Source organism: Ictidomys tridecemlineatus, chromosome 8, assembly GCF_052094955.1.
Source record: "Ictidomys tridecemlineatus isolate mIctTri1 chromosome 8, mIctTri1.hap1, whole genome shotgun sequence".
Lineage (NCBI taxonomy): Eukaryota > Metazoa > Chordata > Mammalia > Rodentia > Sciuridae > Ictidomys > Ictidomys tridecemlineatus.
In genome coordinates this window covers 53,773,516-53,796,437 of record NC_135484.1, presented here as the reverse complement: position 1 = coordinate 53,796,437, position 22,922 = coordinate 53,773,516, and the positions used below count along the sequence as shown (strand labels likewise).

Here is a 22,922-nt window from a genome sequence, read left to right as displayed (position 1 = left end):
CATCTACTGAACAATATGCATTTTTGCCGACTCTCAAAGGATAAAATAGGCAATAATCAAAGGAGCAGGGAAAAAAACGACACTCGGTGAAGGACCACCTGATTGCAAGTTTCCAGCAAAACAAGAGCAGAAGTAGGCGGGGGTGGGGGTGTGGAAACAGACTAATTTGTGAATGGATCTACTCTGCAACTCGGAGAAGAGGACTGAAAAGAAGCAACCCAATCTCAAACCCTTCCCTTTTCCAAAGAGACAGGATAAATGGGACTAAACTAATCCCGGAGATCTTTTTTTCCACGTTTCCCTTTGCCCACACCAAAGATGGCGCCTTTGGCTTCCTCCCTCAGCAGTACGCAGGTTATGGGAATCTCTGCACATCCTCTCTATGGTATTTCCTCCAATTCCGCCCCTTTGGTGCCTAGGGCGGGACTTGACTGGAGGCGGGGCGCAGGAATCCGGAAACACCTGAGCTGTCGCCGGTCATCTAAAGCTTTAGTGGTCAGTTTTTCTCAGCTGGACCTGGGGTCCAGGGTCAGAAGTATCTTCTCGCCGGGTCTCCTCGGGCCGGTGACTTCCACGACCTGGGCCGCGGCCTGGTGCCCTGTCGTGGGGGCCCCATTTGCTTCGGCCATGCCCACAGCCGCCGCCCCCATTATCAGCTCAGTCCAGAAGCTGGTTCTGTATGAGACCAGAGCTGTGAGTATCCGGAGCCGCCGGGCGTGAGCAGGAGGATAGCAGCAGGCCGGGTGGATGTGGGGTCCTAGGGCAGAGGTAGCACCCGTCTTTCCTCCCTCCTCAGTTCCCCGATCTCGGTCAAAGACAGCCTTGGAGGAAGCTAACCGTTTTGGCCTGTGCCTGGGGGTCGCTACCCTGTTTGCATACCCAGGACATACTTCCCTGTTTGCATATACATACTTCCACTTACAAGCCCTGGCTGGAACACGTGCAGACAGTCTTTTTGAGGTATTTCAGGAACTGGTCACGAGGTTCTGTACGAGTTACTGTATTCTCAGCTTTCAGAAAGTCTGTTAAAGTTCTCTAGTTCACGAGTTACTGTACAGGGAGGGATGCGAAAAAAATTTTCGATGATGACTCGGTAACTTTTCTACTTTCCTGTTCCATGGTACATCATTACTGTGACTGATGTTAATTACATGCACTTTTTATTGCTGGCTTTTTGGTTCTCTCTTTCTCGCTTTCAAAAGGAAAGAAACTTACTTTTGTGTGCTAGTTTGTTTGTATAGCATTCATTATCTTTCTTTTCACTTGACTTTGTTTCCATTACTTACAATGGCCACTAAACACTGAATAAGATCAGTGTTTTTACGATTAGGTTGCTAGTTATTAGTTTAGGGGATGGTGTTTGTAGAATTTAATGCATTGTTATTTCTGTGGTTGGAAAGCAAAGTTGATAACAGTGTAGCTTTTCTAAATCGGGATACCACAATGATATTAGGGTCTAAGTTTAAAATTACTCACCTCTTGGCGACAGTATTGCATATGCTGAATACTTGTTCAGTACTCTTCACTATGCTGTAAAATGTCTGTAAGGTGCGTTCTTGAACCTTGTATTGTCTCCATTGGAAGAGTACAAGAAGTTACTTACCTTGAAAGTTTCTTAGTTATAACACAACCCTAATAATATGTTTACCTCTGGTCATGAATATAGACTCATTGATTCTAAAGTAATTTTTTCTGACTACTTCTTTTGATTAGAACCAAACCAGAAGATGAAATTATCAATATACTGTATTTACAAGTATCTTTAGTTCTCTGAGGAGAGCCATGAAGAAGTTTTAGTCAGCTTTATTCACTACTGTGACTAAAAGATCAGACCAGAACAATTTTAGGAGGAAAAATTTATTTGGGGGCTCAGGGTTTCTCAATCCATAGACAGCAGGCTCCATTCCTCAGGGCTCAAGGCTGGCATCATGGCAGAAGAGTGTGGTAGAGGGAAGCAGCTCACATGATGACCAGAAAGCAGAGAGAAGGGCTCCACTCTTTAGATACAAAATATATATCCTTGCTGGGTTTGTGGCTCAGTGATAGAGCGCTTGCCTAGCATGTGTAAGGTACTGAGTTCAATCCTCAGCACCACATAAAATAAATAAAGGTATTGTGTCCATCCACAACTTGAAAAAACACAAAAAACCAAAATATATAATATATAAAATATTTAATAATATAATATATTTAAAATATAATATATTTAATAATATATATAAAGCTATAAATGTAAATTTAAAAATAGTCCAAAATCAGGGGCTGGGGTTGTAGCTCAGTAGTAGACCACTTGCCTCACATGTGTGCAGCACTGGGTTCGATCCTCAGCACCACATAAACATAAATAAACAAAACAAAGGTATTGTGTCCATTTACAACTAAAAAAATATATAAAAAACAATAACAAAAAATAGTCAAAAATCTAATGACAGATGGGGAAAGTATTAGTAGCCTGAACAATAGATAAAAATTCAAAAATATTTAATAGTCTGAAAAATAATCCCCCAATGTAAACAAGGAAATGAATAGATGATTCACCATAAAAAGAAGTATGGATTATTCAGTTTACTAATAGTTAAAGCAACAAAATAAAAATAGGTTCCCATTTTTTACCTGTATTAGAGGAAAGATAGACCAAGGTGATTGGCAACATGTATTTGAAAGAAATGGGCATTCTCATTTTGGTTGGTGGAAGTGTATTCATTTGTATTAATTAGTTATGAAGGAATTGGGAGATGCATTAAGGAGTTGAAGAAACAGTGGGCAAGATGGCTTTTCTCATTCTGAGCCTTCATTTGGAATGGTAATTGGGTTCATATGCTCCTGAGGTGAAGTTCAGATGGTCACGGTTACCTGTGTTTAGAGGTGAATTTTGAGGAATATTTGGAATGGAAAGGGAAGTAGTTTAGTAGAGAGCATGCAGGAGGTATAGTTCTAGTCTGTGCAGGACCAGTCCCCTCCCAATCTTAGCTGTTCTCTCTGGCACCCGGCACCCTCATACTGCCCTTTGGCTCCTGAGACCCTGCTCTGGTCTTTATCTGCCCTGTAGCCCAGCCTGATTTAGCCCGGACCCTCATGTAGTTCAGTGCAAGTCTGAGTTGTCCATAGGAGATTTAGCAACATTAAGTATCTTGGGTAAAATGGCAGTTTGACTTAGGTGATTTCCAGTTTACAGGTGCTCTCTTGCTTAATATGTGATGCTGGAAGTCTTATTAACACAATAAGTGACCATTTCATAGCAAATTAATTTATAGTGGTTTACTTTAAAGTTGGTAGCCTAACAGAATGAGGGTTATATGTATCTGTGTCTTTTGTCAGGGAATGTTTTTAGGATAATCTTGACTGTTATAGTTCAGAATTATTTGTTTGTATATATTTATTCCTGCCTTATTCCAACGATTTAAGAAAATCCCCAGCATCATACAAAATAGAACAAAATAAGTAAGAACCATGTCATGAGAAATGCAACTTGCTTAATTCATTTTGAATGTATAACTAGGGAACAAGAGAGAACAATGCAGACCATCCTTGGTTGAGAAATCAAAACAGGATGTCAATTGGGAGAGAGAAGTGATATGTGGTCAAAGGTGACAAAGTTTCAATTGTTTCTATGGAAGCTTTGAACCATCCCCATCAGTAAAGTTCAGACATTTTAATTTATTTATTTGAGTACTGGGGATTGAACTCAGGGGCACTTGATCACTGAGCCTCATCCCCAGCCCTATTTTTGTATTTTATTTAGAAACATGGTCTTACTGAGTTGCTTAGCGTTTTGCTTTTGCTGAGGCTGGCTTTGAACTCTTGATCCTCCTGCCTCAGCCTCCCCACCCGCTGGGATTATAGGCATGTGCCACCCCGCCCAGCTAAATTCTGATATTCTAACCTGTGCACCTGGACATCCCTTTAGGCTATAAGACTCACTTCCCCTTTTCTAGATATACTACCCATTATTGGGATTGCTGAATTAAGGGAGGCAGCAGGCCTGCGATATTATGAGACTGTGAGAAGTAACTTCAAGATGTTCTTTAAAAATAATATATTTAATCTGAAAGTTCACATGAAGTTTAACATCAATTGAAGCTGTCATACAACCTAAAATTTCTTTCCCTTTCGAGAAGGCTGATTTTCCTCCTTCAGATGAAAAGTGAATGATTAATTAGCCTGTCATTATAAAAGGAGGTAATAATGTTAGTAGATTCTAAATTTCCTGTTAAATGGGTTACCTATTATATTCCATTTGGATTTTATGTATATATTTTAGAAACACATTCATCTTTATACCAATCACCACTGTTAAAGTTACATACTGATATTTTAAGCTTTTCCAGAAGGATGACACTCAACTTTTAGAAAAGAGCGAGCTCAGTTCATCTTCTTTTTTTTTAGAGAGAGAGAGAGAGAGAGAGAGAGAGAGAGAGAATTTTAATATTTATTTTTTAGTTATAGGCGGGCACAACATCTTTGTTTGTATGTGGTGCTGAGGACGAACCTGGGCCACATACATGCCAGGCGAGCACGCTACCGCTTGAGCCACATCCCCAGCCCCAATCATCTTCTATCTTAATGTGTGTTTTAATATGGATTTTTTTTGTTTGGTATTCTAATTCTCTACCCCGACTGCTCTCAAACCAACATGTCCCAACATATCTATAAGCAAACATTTCTTCCAGTAGTGTTGATTTTATTTGCTTTTGTTTGTATGATGAGTGCATTCAGACGGATGCATGCCTTCATTTTTCTGCTTTCTTTCCTTCCTTGTTGCTCTTGAGCACTTTATTTATCTTCTTCACCTTCACCATTTGAACTGCAAACCCTTGACTTTTTCAGACTTTGCCAATACTTGAGATGACCTTTCCTTCATCCTACAGTTCCTAGCTCTTACTATGAATTTATAATAAATTTAATCCCAACTTTTCCCCAGATGTGTAAATTTCCTCTCAACACATTCACACACTGGACGTATGTTATAGGTTTCATGTTCTTGAAGCAGTAGCTCAAATCTGGACTGGCTGCTCCCAAGGCCTGTGGCATCACTGCCTTCCTGGGATGTCCCTTCACTATCATCCTATTTCCTATTTGTGATGATTTTGTTTTCCAGGATCATATAGTTTACTTTATGCCCTCATTTTGGTGAAGCACCTCCTTTAGTTGCTTCTTGAGAAGGGCTTATAGAGGGAATTTTTTTGAGCCTGTGTATGCCTAAGAACATCATTATGCTATCCTTAGTTCTGGTTGATAAATTTAATGTTGAATTAAAGATTGAAATGAATTTTCCCCTAGAAATTTGAAGGCATTATGTCCTTGTCTTCCATCTTCCAATGTTGCTCCTGAGAATTTCTAATATTATTCTGTTCTTGATCTTGAGTTTGAAGCCTATTTTTTTTTTTTTAAGAAACATTTGCTATCTCTTTTTTGTCCTCTTCTGATACTCCAGAGGTCTTGGGTGCCACAAATTTCCATGCCTTTTGGTGGTTCTGTGGTATAAATTGAATTGCTTCTTGACCTTTCCACTGCCACTTTAGGATTCAACTTTCTTGGGCACACTTCTCAGTTTCAATTTATTACTATTTTTTCTGCTGTCTCCTTCACTCCTTCTTTTGCCCTTAGAGCTTGTGCACATTATCAAACATAAAAAAGAACTTACTGTGTTTGAGAAGAAAAGAGGTGTTCGCTCTCTTTTCTTTATCCAGAATCCTACCCATTTGCTCATCAGCCAGCTCTCCTATGAATTTTGTCCCCACTCCTCACTGAGACTGTAGGCAAGGCCACACACAAGATCCTGTTGTCAGATGTCCTGGGTGTTTTTCTGTCCTGACTTCTCAATAGTGCTTGATGTGTATATGCCTGCTGCCTCCTTTTCTAGATGATCTTCTATTTCCTCAAGGAGTCCACCCTGGGAAGGAATTTCCTAGTCACCTGTCATTTTTTTTTAATATATATATATAATTTATTTTAGTTGTCACTGGATAGGAAAGGTAGCAGAATCACCTGTCATTTTTCTCAACAGGTTCTTTCTCCGTATCCAGCCTCTGGATGATGGAGTTTTTCAGCTCTGGGAGAGTGCTCACCCCACCCAATGCATTTCCTCAGGCTAATTTCTTTGTTTTGTTTTGTTTGTTTTTTGTGCCTTGTTGTCTGTTTTTACTTTCCCTGTTGGGTTTTACACTTTTCACTGGCTTGAAGTTCAGTATATGTGCTGGTGACATCACTGAGATCTCTCCAATGAGATCCAGATTCACATACCTGTTCCCACTTGATCTCTTTAGGCATGTTATGAAGAGAACATCTTGTCTTTCCCTGTTTCTTCTCTTATCATCTCTATGTTGATAAATGGTACCACCATCTGGCTCTTGCTCAAACAAAAGTAATTAAATTTATTATTCTCTCTTCCAATCCAATCCATCAACAAAATACATCTCCAAATATGTATTTGATTTATTTTTCCTTCAGATATCTAGTCCAGTGCTTGACACATGTGAGGCATTCACTAGTAAATGGTCAGATAAATGACGTAAATAGAAAACAAGTTAGTGTAAACAAAAACAAAAAAGTGGGGTTTTTAAAAATATTGAAGTCAGGAAAAGGATTATTCTAGATTAAAAGATACAAAAAAAGACCTGGGAACCAAATGCAATGGATGATCCTTAATTAGATTCTGGGTTTTTAAAAGCTAGCTATAGATATTATAGGGACACTAAGGGAAATTTGAATACGAATTGTATATAGATAATATTATGTCAGTGGTATAATTATGTGGGAGGTCAGTCTTGTATTTAAGAAATACAAGTAGGGGTTTCTAGGAATGATGTGTTATGATACCTGTATGCATTCTGAATGGTTCAGAAGAAGCTTTTATCAAGAGGGAGGGAAGGAGGAAGAAAATACAACAAAATGTTAATAGTTGGTGAATCTAGGTGAAGGGCATATGGATGTTCATTGTACTGCTCTATTATCTTGCTATAGGTTTGAATTATTTTTCAAAATTAAAATTTGGAAAAATCAGCAATCAAGAAATTAATGGAAAGATATTTCGGGGAAATTTTTAAGTCTCAAATGCTAAGATCCATTTTAAAGCAGATTCTAAGGTATACATAGTTACAGTGTTACTATATTCAATAGGGAGTAAGTAAATAAGAGTGAGCAGAAACTAGGCCTTTCTGGACTTAGCTAAAAATCATGTGAAAGTAGATATCAAGTTCCCGCCAGGGGGCGGTGCAGACAGTAATTCTACTGAACACAGCAGGCCCACTGAAATCTGTGCTTTTCTTTCCCACACAACTGACTCCACATGAGGTCGCTATTCTCTGCACAAAACATTTTTAGGGTTCTTAGATCATGTAGATCAATTTAGAAGAAAGAATATGGGTATTATACTGCTTCCCATTTCTTTCTTTGCACTCAAATCTGTTTCTGAATTCTGTGAATTCTAGCTTTTGGCTGCTCTGATTCATGGAATCTTTGGAAGGATCTGGATATGGGAGGTGTAGTTCTACATTCCTATGTGTACTCCAGAGGCCAGTAAATTATTTGCCCACAAACATCTCAAGATTCATGTCTGTCTTTTTATTACAAGCTGCCAAATCATAATCTTATGCAGTTATTCTTTAGATTTCATAGGAACTACAAAAATTCTTGGACTTTCATTTGGGGATTTTATCCCCTTTAAAACTGAGATATGCTCCTTACTGAATGGTTAGTTTAGAAAGCCATCTTCTTAAGATGGGTTAATATAAATGTAGAAAATTACCCAACAAATTAAAAGATTACTCTGTGATAGTTGATTGTTTTTCCTCTAACACTTACCCATGCCTGTGGAGTCAGATTGCATCTAGTAGACTAGGAATTAAAAACCACAGAGGTTATTAGAGAATTAGCCCCAGGCTCTTAAGGTGCTTATAATGAGATGTAGTGGGAAGACAAGCTCCAAACAATTTATACCAGGCCTTCAGAAGTAAGTATTAAATTCAGATATAAATAAAAGTGCATTGAGGTGAGGAAGATAGATATATGAATGAGGATTTTTACAGGTGAAAATAGGGGCTATCACTTGTTCCTTCATGGCTAAGTACACAAAGTACTGCTTAGAGGTCATTCAAAGCTAAACTCGGCATCAGAATAACTCTAGCCTCTCTGCATAGCTCTCTCTGACTAACCCTAAATGAATTAAATGCCCTTTCTGTGTTTTCTTTGCATCTAGTTCACACCTCTCTTATAGTATGTTATTTGTGCTGGCTACTTGCACACTCATCTCTCCCAAGGATCAAGGCTAATGACCAACAAATTGGTGCATTCTCTCATTCTAGTTTCATTCTGGTCATGTACATGATTTCCTAACTCTTTAGGACACACATTCTCACTTTCTCTCTCCCTCTCTTTTTTCCCCTTGTTTTGTCTTTTTTTTTTTTCAAATAAAATTTATAGACTCACTGATATCTTTAAAAGGAGAGAAAAAGAACATCTGTTGAGTGCCTTCTTAATGTTGAACACTGTACTCACCGTGTGAGGTGCTTTGTGAGCATTTTCTCAGTTCTGTTCCTCTAACAGATGAGATGCAACAAGCTTCTTCCTCTTCTAGGTCTTTGCCCTTCCTGTTTCCTCCTTGGACCTGTTTTTTTTTTTTTTTTTAAGTCCTCAAGAAAGTGACTCTCTTTTTTGCTAACAATTATGAATCGTTTACAAATCATTCTGAATTTTATTAGGTTGGTTCCCTACTCCTCTCAATAGTGGGTTGAGCCTAAGGAACAGGGATGACCTGACTTCTCACTGAGATGGACCTCTTTCTTTTCTCCCTGTTTTCTTGCCTTTTTAGCTACTCCCCGGGACATGGAATCTGTTGCTGGATGACCCAACTTAGTACTAATTATTAGTATAATTACTTTATTTCCACTTCTTATAACTGGTAGTGTCATCTGAACCCTGCCTCTCATTGGAGATGAGGCATTAAGTCTTTTGGTTAGCCTTCTTGATGCTGGACTCATGTATCATCTCTTAACCTACAGTTTCACTCTTTATATTCTCTAAGTAGATCAGACCTTTATAAGCTGATATGTAGTCATGGGTCACTGAGCAACAAGGACAGGTTCTGAGAAATTTATCATTAGGTGATTTCTTTGTTGCACAAACATCAAAGTGTGCTTACACAAAGATAGCTATGATGTCATTAGGTGATATAATCTTAAGAGACCACCATTGTTTACAAGCTCCATGGTTGGCCAGAAAATTGGTGACCAAGTTATGTGGCACATGACCACATACTTAATAATAATTTTTTAAAAACCCATCTGTTTCTACAGATTTAGAGTTAAGACAGTATAACCAAATGTTCATATTCTGATATAAAATCTTAAAATCTTACCCATTCTTTTTTTTTTTTTTTTAGTGATACTGGGGATTGAACACAGTGCTTTGTGCATGCGAGGCAGGCACTCTACCAACTGAGCTATATCCCCAGCCCCCAAAATCTTCCCCATTCTTGATGACTCAATTCTATTCTCTATTCTTCCATTTTTACATCTATAGTAACCTACATGAATCTTTCTTGTCCTGATTTCTTGTGGTCTACATTCTTCAATTTGGCCATTAATCTAGAAAATCATATTTGTTATTTTCATTGCTTTGTGTATCTATACCTTTATGAACAATAAGATGGTAAGATGAAAGTTGATTGTGGCAGTTGTCTTTTCAATTTTTGCAATGTTCAAAACATGACAGTTTTTAAAGGGCATATTAAAAACAAAACACCATTAAGTAACTTATTTTTGTTAATGAACTTTTACTACTTTTCCAAAATTAATTTACAAATAATTCATCAATGGGCTGGGGATGTGGCCCAGTGGTAGAACGTGTGCTAAGCATGTGCAAGGCTCTGGGTTTGATCCTCCTCACTACCACCCACACACATAAATTCATAATAAAAACTCATTTAGTTTTTCTTAAAAACATTTTTATTACATATATGATTATTTTCCACGTTTTTTATTATTCATTTATTGTCAGTATTTAAGTAGGCTAGTGTTATTGTGTTTAGATATAAGGCTTCAAGGAAATGTTTCAAGAAGGAAAGAATATTAGACAGTAACTCAATATAAAAGACCAGTTGGGAAAGTGCAACTATTTTAATATTTTATAGGACTTTCAGGTGGACTTTTATACAATTTCATACTTGTACAGAATTTTTTTAAAGCTTTATTGCCTATCAATATTTTAATAGCTATAATTGTCTAAGCTTCCTAATTACATAGTTAACTTTCTAATTCTTATCAGAGTTGCTTCTTCCTGGCAAAGCTTAAACATCAGTCTCCAATCAGATTAATTTCTAATTTTATCTTATAATTAAATTCATCTGACCTGGTTACTGGGTGTATTTCAGACATAAGACTGATACTTATCATGAAGCCACTAAGAATATTTCAATTTTAAAACTGACCTTTTGGAATCAATCTTTCTTTAAGCTTTCAGTTATACTTAGCAGAAATATTCTTTAAAAAGTAACCTGACTTTATGAATGTATTTTCACAACCTGTGTGGTAATAAGATGTGTATAGGGCAAACTGCCTTAAAAAACTAATGATATTCCTTTTTATTTATAGAGATACTTTCTTGTTGGGAGCAATCATGCAGAAACAAAATACCGTGTCTTAAAAATTGACAGAACAGAACCAAAAGACTTGGTCATAATTGATGATAGGGTAAGTAGCTTCCAAATCTGACTATAAGCAGGAATTTTTGTAGGTGTGTTGTTAAAAGGATATGAAATAGCCTTTAATGATATGTATTTTTTAGTGATATGTATTTTTATCACGGATCTTAAGTTACAATTATTTTTCTTGGTTGACTAGATTTGAACCTCTAATCTGGTTTCTTGAAATTACTAATGTCAAAAATTATGCTAGAATTATAATTTGTCCCTCATTTTGATTAGTTTTTGAAAGAACACTCTTCAGATAAGGTAATGAATATAGTTTCTTAAAGAGTTGACATTTTAAGATTCCAGTGTAACTTGATATTGTAACTGCTGAAGAGAGATTATATATTACTGTGTTTGAGTATGATGTTACTACAAATCAGGGAAGACTTCTATCCTGTAGACTTACTATTACACTGTTAAAAATCACTTCTAGTCCTGATTTTGCCTTAGGGGAGATCCTTCCCTCCCCTTCTCACCCCCCTACCCTGCCCCCACCTTCCCCCCTTTTCTTTCTACCTCCTCTTTTTATCTCTCTTTCTCCCCCTCCCTCCCTTCACTTTTGTTTTGCTGGTTTTTTTTCTGTACTCTTTCTCTGCACTGCTCCCTCCCCCTTATGGTGGGGGACTATGTAGTGTGGGACTGACTATGTGCTTATATAGTTGTGTCTTTCTTTTCTTTTCTTTTTCTTCCTTCCTTTCTTTCTTCCGTCCTTTCTTTCTTTCTTTCTTTCTTTCTTTCTTTCTTTCTTTCTTTCTTTCTTTCTTTCTTTCTTTCTTTCTTTCTTTTCTTTCTTCTTCTCTCCATCCCTCCCTCTCTCCCTCTCTTTCTCCCTTCCTCCTTCCTTCTGTCCCTCCCTCCCTCCCTCACCCTTGGTCCTGTCCCTCATGCCAATCCAATAGTGAGGACACGGTTTTGAAAAAAAGGAAAGAGAAGGTTTATTGGTTTCTTACAAAGGAGAAACATAGGGGACTCCTGTCCCAAAGGCAGTGATTCTGCCCATCATCAGGCACAGGAGGCTTTTATAGAAGGTGTCCCTTATTTGCTGATGCTGGCTTTGTCCATACGATCCTCTTGTCTCAGCCTGGGATTACAGGACATTTGGCTGTCTTTCCTTCTTTAAATGATGGTGCCACCACATGATATGAGGCAGGATTGGAGAATTGGAACTTTTTTTCCTGGATGGCTGTCAAATCTGCAGTAGGACACATCTGTCCATCACGCAGTAGAGGATCTCTAAATGATCTTCAAGGAAAAGGTGGAATAAAAGAAGTGAGTTCCAGAGACTCTTACCATGAGATTAAAACTCTCTTTCTTCCACTCTTTTTTCTTCTTGGAAATGAAAACCCAAAGTGTAAATAAATAATAATAAACAATACAAACAGAAATTTGAAAAATAAAAAGTCACCTCCAGGACCTCTTCTAATGACTTGCTATACACTGAAGATATATCTGCTCTTATCCAGATATTAAATTATCCAGAGACAGGAATGTAGAGGCTTAATTCAGGTGGCACAAAAACATGAAGCTGTTAGTCAAAAGTGAAATACAATGTAGTTGTGTTAAATAGTTAATTTTTAGCTTTACAAGTGGAAGAATTTAACTTACCTTTTGTGTTAAAGTTCCTTTCTATGAATATTTCTCAATACATGTGGAGTCCTGGTTTTGCAAACATATTACTAGCTGAAATTTAGAATTCACTTTCATTAAACTCTTTCTGAAACTATTCTCTGTTATAATAATTTTTGATAAGTTTTTTATTACGAATTCCTGGGAATCCATTCCCCTCCCCATCTGCTTAGGAGTTTTGATTAATGGTTCTTGGCTTTATTTGGTGGTGGGACTAATTGGGGGACACTTTGTAGGCCTTATCATAAAAATGCATATGTATTTAAAAATTTTCATTTAGTTTTAAGGGATTTGCCTTCTTATTGAAATATGTCTATGAATCTCTTAAATATCTGTATCTCTGGATCAGATACAATTTTAACATTTTTTAGTGTAGCAATATGATCCAATAATTTAATTTTATAATTAGAAATTAATTTAATATTAATTAGCAATTACTTTAGCACTAATTGCTAATGTTAAAGAACTTGTTGGCTTTAAAAATTGTAGCTTAGTCATACATTATTATATAGTTGTTTATGAAATAGCTAGCAATTCATGTAGACAACTTAATTTTCAGGGTAAATAAATAATCTACAGAGTAAGCACAACCTTACAGATTACATATGCTTATTTTCAGCATGTATATACTCAACAAGAAGTACGGGAACTTCTTGGCCGCTTGGATCTAGGAAATAGAACAAAGATGGGACAGAAAGGATCCTCTGGGTTATTTCGAGCCGTCTCAGCTTTTGGTGTTGTTGGTAAGAAATCTGCCCTCCTCTTCCTTTTTTTTTCCCCACCCTCACATACACTACTTGAAGAGAGTTTATAAGGCTGTTTAGCTTTATAGTCATAACCCATCACCTGTGTTTGTTTAAAACTTCATTATCCATCCATCAACTATCAAATATCATTTGTATAGAATCTGATTATGTGCTTAGCAGAGCTCAGTTTTATCCAAGAGACATACAAATATGGAAATGTTTTTGGGTCTGTCTGGCTCATTGTGGAATGAAAAAGTAAAAATTAGCATGGACTATAAACATCAGTGTCCTGCTTTTCAGAGCTGGAATAACGGATACATTAACTTTAAAATTAACAGAAATTTCTTCTAAAGACAGGCTGCAGTGATAAAGTATCATAACCCCCTTCTTTAGATGATAACTGCTTCCTTACTGAGAAGCTTTCTTTATACTCACAGACCATCAGAAACTTTGCTGTTTGAAATTATAAGATAAAACATTCCACTGTAACCTGGATAATCTAATTCACTCTGATGCAGACAAGTGGGTTTAATTTACAACTCAGGTGCAGACTTCAGATAAGGGGTCACTGGACATAATACTCTATGATATGCTAACTCTGTTTTATTCAAGTAAACGGGACCCTGGATCTACTTCATAGTCCAAAGTTGATAATACTCTCTGTAAATACAGACTGCTTTGGTTTGAGTCTTTTAATTAAATTTGCTTTAATATTAAATTTTGACACCTTTTACCTTAGTGAGAAACTCTGCAGTTCCTTCATTGTGGTGGGTCAGGAAACCTGTTCTTTCTGTACTATGGGTTTGTGTCTGATTGGGGTAGGACATAGGATCAAAATAAATGTACATGAAGCTATTTCAAGATTATAATTAAAAACCAAGGTGTATAAGTTCACTTGTATTATAGATTTCATAAGAAGTAGATTGCTTGGTCTTGGAATGGGCAGGAAAGATTTTCTGGAGTAGATGAGACTCAAGCTGAACCCTGAGAGTGGAATAAGAAAGATATGGATAGAAGTAGGGAAGTGAGGAGGGATTCCAGCAGGAGTGACAGCAGAGGTGCAGAAATGAAGATGCTCATCAGAGCTGGAATGTTGGGGGGTAGTCAGATGAGACCAGATTATTCCGAGCCACGTGAATAATACATTTGTGAAATGATTAGAACGGTTGTCTTCCATTCTAAAGCCAAAATGTTTTCTCTACTAACTTTTAGCATGCTTTATTTGTGGTCATTCTCATTGGAATATGGCACAATCTATAGGAATCTAGAGCAGTTGCTTCTCAACTCTTTGTAGTAAAGGACCAACCTAGGTTTCATAGAATATATGAGAAATTAGTGTAAATTAGAAATTAATATATGAGAAATTGAAAAAATAGTCATGATCGATAGAAGATTCTTGGTTGACAGGTTTTCTTTCAGTGCTTGGGATGTGGCATCATCCTACCTTCTGACCTCTACTGATCAGCAGTCAGTTGTATATGACTTATTTGAGTTTCCCTAGAAGTGATTTCAGGCAAGGGCCCCTGAGACCCAGGATTCTTGACTTATCATGTTAGGACAGAGCCTCCACTCTGTTAAGTAGGGACTGGGTAGAAGAAAGGACCATAGACCTCAGCCATACTTGCCTACAGTGGAGCTTCTGCCACACAGAGCTAAACGGAAGAGAAGTGCTGGTGGCCTTTCTCTCTTGAGCAGAAACTGTGGTCTAGACTGGGAACTGGGGGGAGAGGAAGGAGCCTTGTCCTCTTGGCTGTGCCTGCCTGAAGTGAATTGCCTGTTATTGGGAGAGGGTGTATAAGCAGACCATAATTCAAATGCCACAGACTTGCTGTTCTTACCAAGACTTAGTAGGTTCTCTTGAATAAATATTTCTCCATTTGCATATGGATCTCTCTTTAATTACTGATATAGAACATATATATTTTAATGATTTCACATAAAATATAACTTTATTTTTCAACTCTCTAATACAGATTGAGCATCCTTAAACCCAAAATCCAAAATCCAAAGTGCTCCAAAATCTGAAACTTTTTGAGAGCTAACAGAACACTCAGGTGGAAAATTTCACACCATAAAACTTCATTTTATGCACAAAATTATCAATAATGTTATCTAAAATTGTTTTTCAACTATGTATTTAAGGCATGTGTGAAATGAATATATAAATGAATTTCATGTTCAGACTATGGTCCCATTGCCAAGATATCTCAAAACTCAAATTTTCCAAAATCTAAAAAAATCCAAGTTCCAAAGCATTTTGAATAAGGAATACTCACTTGTATTCATAAAAAGCTGAACCATTCCACCATTATGTATAATTATAATGAACTAATAAAAATATTTTTAAAAAATCGCTGTGTAACAAAAAATTTAAAAAAGCTTAACTATTACTAGAGGAAATGGCTTTATGGCTCCTTGTGTTTTATAAATACTCAGGAGTCAGGTTGGCAGGAAAAAGGTTTATTCAAAACAATTTTTAAGGAAGATAGAGCAGAATTTTTCATCTGAAATCTCCATCTTTAGGGAATTTAAGAGCATGAGAAGATTTTAGAAGAGAAGGTAGATTAGGATAAAAGTCAGGAAACACACATATGCAGATTTAGTTATCCAGAGATCATGTCAGTCTTAATTTCCTTAGCATCTGTCCTCAGCATGAGGAATTTTTTTTTTATTCTTAGTGTGAGGCAGTACAGGATGCAGAAAAACAGGTTACCAGGAAGTTACCCTTAATTTCAGAGGGAATCTGTTTTATAACTATCAGAAATGATGTTTATAGATTTCATGAAGGATATGTAACTTACTGGACTAATTGTTTTTCTACCCATCCTCTTCACTTTTCGGGGAATTGGTACTATCTCCCTCTGCCCAATCTAAATCACCTAGTTCTTATATAAAATGGCTTACAGAGCATTCTGACTTCGTTCATTGGCCATAGTTCATTTTGGCCCAGGGCTAGGCACTTAACCCAAATTAGGTCAACCCTAGTCCTTTCCTAGGAATTCTAGAATTGAATTTAGTCAAAGAGTCAGTTTCTTCCCAGTGAAGCTTTTGGTTGAAAAGCTTAAATTTGTCAGTAGTGGTTTTCCACCGTATGATTTAGAGAAGTAGAAGAATCTGGTCTGTGGAGAGAGACAGAGGAATGGGATCAATGTTCAGAGGCTCTTCTTGACTGTTTTCTGTCACTTAGTCACATATTTGCCCATGTGTGTCATGAATCACTTCAGTATCTTTAATATAAATTCCTTTTAAAATTTGAGTTGGCTGAAGTTGAGTTTTACCACTCATAATCAACAGTCTGTGAAATCCCAAAATATGTTTTTAAAAACATTTATTGGTAATTATTTTTTTAAAGAAGGGGAAGGAAATTCCTTGAGAAGAATCCAGAAAAGTATCTCATCAAGATTAATATTATACATTAGCACAGAACTGGAAGGTTCTGAGAATTTATGTGGGTTTTTTGGTGTGTTTGTCTTTGAGCCCAATATTTCCCAAATTTATTTGCTCACATCTACTTTTCTCTCCCTGGAACCTACTAACTAGTATTTCCTGGAGAACACATTAGAGGAAATGCTCTGTAGATACTCATATTGTACCTTTAAATGAAATTAGACACCCATGCGTCTGTGTGCCTTGTCTGCATTCTTTTAGTGAATTGGCTTTGACATATGAAATATATCCTTGACACTGCTGGAGAATACTCCTAAGGTTATTTCCTTTATCACATACCTTTTTATGACGATTCACTCTAGAATTATCTCCCAGTTCTCAGAACTAGAATAGTTTCTTCAAGAAACTGATTTGGTTTTTAACTTTGGTCACTGTGTATAGTATAATTTTATGTGTATTCCTTTATATTATCTGTTAGAAAATGCAGAGGAAAATGTGAATTCATAGAGCCTTAAGATATATTCTGACATATTACTTTTATTCTTGGCTTCATTTTACTATTTTTTAATGTTTTTCTTTACTATAATTTTCTCCTTAATATTTATCACTCTTGTGAGTATGTGTGTGAGTAAAATAGTGGCAAAAACCCTTATAAAATGTACCATCTTAGTCATTTTTAAGTTTACAGTTCAGCAGTGGTAATGAGGCAGGAAAGTAGACAACTCATAGGTAGATAGGTCAAGGCCCTCAGAGAAGAGAAGGAGGGAATGAGACCTTGCCATCCTACAAGGAGACAGCAGGCCTGGAGAACATCTTGTTGCTGCCCTGACAGCTTCAACCACAATGACTCCTCCTTAGCTAGAATATCCTGTCATTGCACCAGACATCTTGGACCCAATGACCCTTCCATGGATACCCCAACCCCTATCCTTAATTACAGATAACCACAAAATCTGCCTCTACCCCAAGTACTTCCTTTTGTGCCAACAAACCCTATCCCCACTCTTGTGCTAATAAAGGCCTAGAAATTACTTTCCTTGAGATTGAAGAAGACAAAATAGAATTGATTGGACCATTTCAGAATCCTGTACCCCACCAATCACCTACAGGGACAGACCAAGCTCATAAAAACTCCTAGACAACAGACACCTATTGGCATCCTTCTCTTGGGATCCCTCTGTCTTTGGGAGCTCTTCCTTTTGCTTTGCTCTCACCTTGTGTTCATGGATTTCATTCTACAAATTTATAAGACAGAGAACCCACCATCCATGCCCTTTGTTACAGTAATGATCCAGTGACACTTCTGATCCAGTGACAATAGAAATGGATCTGGGCCTAAGAGCATGAACACATAGGCAAAGCCTTAACTGGGGATGGTTTACCTCAAGAAGAGAGACAACACTGAGAACAGAGAGAAAAGGCTATTTCCCAAATAAGGGGACAAGTCTTTTATCAGGTTACTCAGTTCTGGTTTTACAAGTGGCTCCTGAAAAAGTCTTTATCACATGAGGGGGCAATCTCCATTTGTCTTATGAGATGCTTATCTACCAGACCTGTGATCCTGGATAGGGGACAGTTTGGTTCCCCTGAGGTGATTGCATGTGTAGGGAGCAGTCTCATCTTTTTGTTTTTGGAACCAGGGATTATTGAACCCAGGGTGCTTTACCACTGAACCACATCCTCAGCCTTTTTTCCCCCCTCAGCTTAGGGCCTTGCTAAATGGCTGAGGCTGGCTTGGAACTTTTGATCCTCCTGCCTCAGCTTCTGAGCCTGCCGGGATTACAGGCATGCACCAATGTGCCCGGCAGGCTGTCTCATCTTGAGGTTATCTGCCTGGAAAGTGTAGGGCAATGAATAAAAAAAGCTGTAAAGTTGGCAGTTGAATGTCCCTGCAAATCTTGAAAATACCTTAGTCACTCATATCATGGTGTACTCAAAGGGGAACAAGACAGGTTGGGTAAATTTGAGCTAATAAACCTGGTATCACCAGTTTTTAGACAGACATTCTGTGAGTAACATGCCTATATGCAGAAGACCTTGGGAATGTATCTGCAATCTGTTCCTTTGGTGTGTCTTATCTAGTAGCTCTATATACCTTATTGTGGAACACATCTCTAGAACTTTTCATCTATGCAGAATTGAAAGTTTATATCCATTGAACAATTCCCTTTAATCTTGTGTATAGCTTTGCTTAAGGCATCTCAATCCTGTTTGTAATGAGATTAAAGGAATTAATGAATTAAGTAAAATTGTTTACATTAATATTTTTAAGTGAGATAAATGACTGTACAGTTATTTCTAGATAATAATTCTAAGATAACCAAACAAATGTATTGCTTTAAATGAGATAGAAAATGTCTTTGGCCTCTTAAATATGTGTCTAAAAAACCTTACTATATTTACAAAACATTCTATTTATTTTTCTTTTTTGTTGTACAGGTTTTGTCAGGTTTTTGGAAGGCTATTATATTGTGTTGATAACTAAAAGGAGGAAGATGGCAGATATTGGTGGTCATGCAATATATAAGATCGAAGATACAAATATGATCTATATACCCAATGATTCTGTACGGATTACTCACCCTGATGAAGCTAGGTATGTACTAGTGGTAGCAACATTTTTTTTTTAATGAGGCAGGCCAATTAGAAAACAAAATAGAATCAAAAGATTCCAAATGCTATATATAAAGGTCAAATGTTGGCTCACAACTTTTGTTCCAGGCTGTGAAGGCTCCATTATAATAATTGATTCAGACAAGGACACAATGGTTATTATTTGCAAATAGGAAAAGGTAATTTGTATAATTAAAAAGAACAGACATACTTAACCAAATGATCAAACTTAGCATCACCAATAATGAGATAAAACTAGCATTATTTGCTTCTTATTGTGAAGCAATGGGAAAGACACAGATTACCTTAAATTTTTTTTCTTTTTTTTTTATTTGCTGAAAATATTTCACTTGAATCTAAGCATGATGAAATGAGACAAATTCATATTGTATGAATTTTTTTCAAGACCACTGGTCTGGACTCTGAAAATATCAAAGTCATCAAAGATAGAAAAAAAACCCCAAAATTTTAAGATTGACTATTCGAGATTTTAGAACAGAAATGACAGATGCAGCATGTGAATGTCAATTAGATCCTTGGTTGAAATGTACATGTGCATGCGCACACATACACAGGGCTACAGAGGACTTTCTGAGGACAGATTTTGGAGCATTTCAGATTTCAAATTTTCATATTAGGGATATGCAATCAAATGGTTTTGAAAAATAAAATGTGCTTGTGTATTTAAAGAGAAAGGGCTCTAACCGTGAATTCAGAAAAGGGGCTGGTGTTCATTTTACTATTTTCTCTCCAATTTATTTATTTTTTGTAGATTTGACATTTTTCCAAAGTTTTGGGAAAAATTATTGAAGCCTTGGGAAAGTAGAGAAAATTGATAGATTTAAAATTATAAAGTTTCAATTCATTTAATATTGTAAGTGTTAAAATGAAACAAAGGTATATTTATGTTTTAGTATAGTAATAGTTTAGATTTAAATTATGCTGTGTACTTTTCATAGTGTTGTTTTGATACACAAGCCAAAATTAAAGGTGGTGTGGCTCTTTTGCTTGAAACTTTGTTAGATTAAGGTTTCCTGGATTCTTGTGATGTCTTTGTTATGATTTAAAAGTGGTGTTTGTTAAAAAATAATTTGTTGCAGATGAGGATAGGAACAGTTCAACAGATAGATAAAGTAGATCTTTGTCTTTCACTAACTGAAAAATTATATCACATATACCTAATAGACTGGAATTGTATATTAATTAAAAGTGAATTAAATAGGCTATTGCACATGAATCAAGGGATGGAAAATAGTTGAAGAGGTTTATATAATTAATAAATGCCATCTTTATGATTCTTTAGCCAAAAATAGTCAGACAAATTGTTTGGTTCTATGTAGAAATTTTACTATCTTTAATTTTTTTTTTAAGAGAGAGTGAGAGACAGAGAGAGAGAGAGAGAGAGAGAGAGAATGAGAGAGAGAATTTTTTTTAATATTTATTTTTTAGTTTTGGGGGACACAACATCTTTGTTTGTATGTGGTGCTGAGGATTGAACTGGGCCGCACGCATGCCAGGCGAGCGCGCTACCGCTTAAGCCACATCCCCAGCCCTAGAAATTTTACTATCTTTAAAGAGTAAAAATATCTTATTTTTTTTCTTTTGTGAGGTCCTCCATTATTTTTATGATTAAAAATCTCATAGTTTGACATCAGTTAAAGGTTTATTTACTTGCATTTCTTTGTGGCACTTAAATGCTTTTATTTAATCCATCAGTACTCAAGATTGTTATATAGTGATATGATAGCTAAATTCCTTTTCTTCTGAGGTCCTGGGGATCAAACACAGGTTCTCATGCATGCTAGGTAGGTGCTGTATGCTGAGCTACATGTATCAATCACCATTACCTAAATTCTTTAACCAGTAAATTTAAAATGAAGTGAACTAATATTAATCCAATTGCTATGAATCAAATTTTTTAAAAAAAAATTTTATTGTTGGTTGTTCAAAACATTACATAGTTCTTGACAAATCATATTTCACACTTTGATTCAAGTGGGCTATGAACTCCCATTTTTACCCTGTATACAGATTGCAGCATCACATCGGTTACACATCCACTGTTTTACATATTGCTATACTAGTGTCTGTTGTATTCTGCTGCCTTTCCTATCCTCTACTATCCTCCATCCCCTCCCCTCCCATCTTCTCTCTCTACCCCATCTACTGTAATTCATTTCTCCTCCCTTTTCCCCCCCTTTCCCCTCACTTCCTCTTGTATGTAATTTTGTATAACCATGAGTGTCTCCTTCCATTTCCATGCAATTTCCCTTCTCTTTCCTTTTCCCTCCCACCTCTCACCCCTGTTTAATGTTAATCTTCTTCTCATGCTCTTCCTCCCAACTCTGTTCTTAGTTACTCTCCTTATATCAAAGAAAACATTTGGCATTTGTTTTTTAGAGATTGGCTAGCTTCACTTAGCATAATCTGTTCTAATGCCATCCATTTCCCTGCAAATTCTATGGTTTTGTCATTTTTTAATGCAGAGTAATACTCCATTGTGTATAACTGCCACATTTTTTTTTATCCATTCGTCTATTGAAGGGCATCTAGGTTGGTTCCACAGTCTTTCTATTGTGAATTGTGCTGCTGTGAACATCGATGTAGCAGTGTTCCTGTAACATGCTCTTTTTAGGTCTTTAGGGAATAGACCGATAAGGGGAATAGCTGTTCTATCCAAAATAAAATACATTTATATTAATACTTTATTATAAGTGGAACAAAGTAATATTATTTGGTAAACAAAATGTTTAACACACTTACAAAACTGTATAATCCAATAATGCATTTAAGTACAAATATTTAGTAAAATATTAGTAAATTTTTACCACTTTAAAATATTACTAGGAAAAATTATGATCATTTTAATATTTACAGGAAATAGTAAAACTTTAAAAGCATTGCCTTTAATTAAATAAGGAACAATAGAGATATCTACCATCATAACTAATAGCCCTAGCCAATTCAATAAAATTAGAAAAATAAGGTATAAAGCTTAAAAAGGAGGGGCTGGGGTTGTAGCTCAGCAGTAGAGCACTTGCCTACCATGTGTGAGGCACTGGGTTCGATTCTTAGTACCATATAAAAGTAAATAAATAAAATAAAGGTCCATTGACAACTTAAATAATATTTTTAAAAAAGCTTAAAAAGTAGGCACATTATTATTATGTAGACATGATGTAGCATATTTTCTACTTGAAAAATATAAGAATATCTACAAGCTCTCAGAACTAATGAAAAGGTGATTGAAAAAAAATATTAGCATGTAAGAACCAATAGTGTTTCTATACACTGACATTATCCAACTAGAAAATTTAATAATGACCCCATTTGCAACAGCACCCAGACACATAAGCCACCTGGAAATAAACACAACAGAAGCTACACAAAACCTTATGGAGAAATTTAAATCATTACTAAAATATATTTAAAATCCCTAAATAATTGGAAAGATGTCCCTTTGCTCATGAATGAGAAGACAATGTCATAAAGATTGGTTTTCTCCAAAATTAATTCATAAATTTAATGTAACTAATCAAATTCCAGAGGATTTTTAAAAAATTTAAATGACAAAATTATTTTAATTTTTATATAGAAAAGCAAATGTCTTAGTTTAGATAATAATTCTAAAATAGAAAAACAAGAAGAAATAAACCTAACCAAACAGCAAGACTTATAGTAATGAAGATAATCAGTAAGTATAATTAAGATAACCAGATAGTAATATGCCTTGTATTGGAGAAGGAACTAATAATGATTGATAAACAGAGTCGAAAAAGTCTAGAAAAGATTCACTTTATGTGGGAAAATGGCATATGAGAAGAGTAAGCACAACAAATCATTGGGGAAAGTTAGGCCAAATG

At 36.1% G+C, this 22,922-nt stretch overlaps 1 protein-coding gene across 3 annotated transcripts in view; it reads left to right on the top strand.

The window, feature by feature from the left end:
- The first annotated feature begins 423 nt into the window (after window positions 1-423).
- Fig4 (FIG4 phosphoinositide 5-phosphatase) overlaps window positions 424-22,922 on the top strand; it is a 105,348-nt gene continuing 82,849 nt past the window's right edge. For all 3 annotated transcript variants that reach the window (XM_040283202.2, XM_040283201.2, XM_005330160.4), the window contains exons 1-4: window positions 424-693; window positions 10,590-10,688; window positions 12,933-13,056; window positions 18,886-19,042. In XM_040283202.2, the coding sequence (XP_040139136.1) occupies window positions 628-693; window positions 10,590-10,688; window positions 12,933-13,056; window positions 18,886-19,042 (446 nt within the window). In that variant the 5' untranslated portion in view covers window positions 424-627. The remainder of the gene's footprint in view (window positions 694-10,589; window positions 10,689-12,932; window positions 13,057-18,885; window positions 19,043-22,922) is intronic.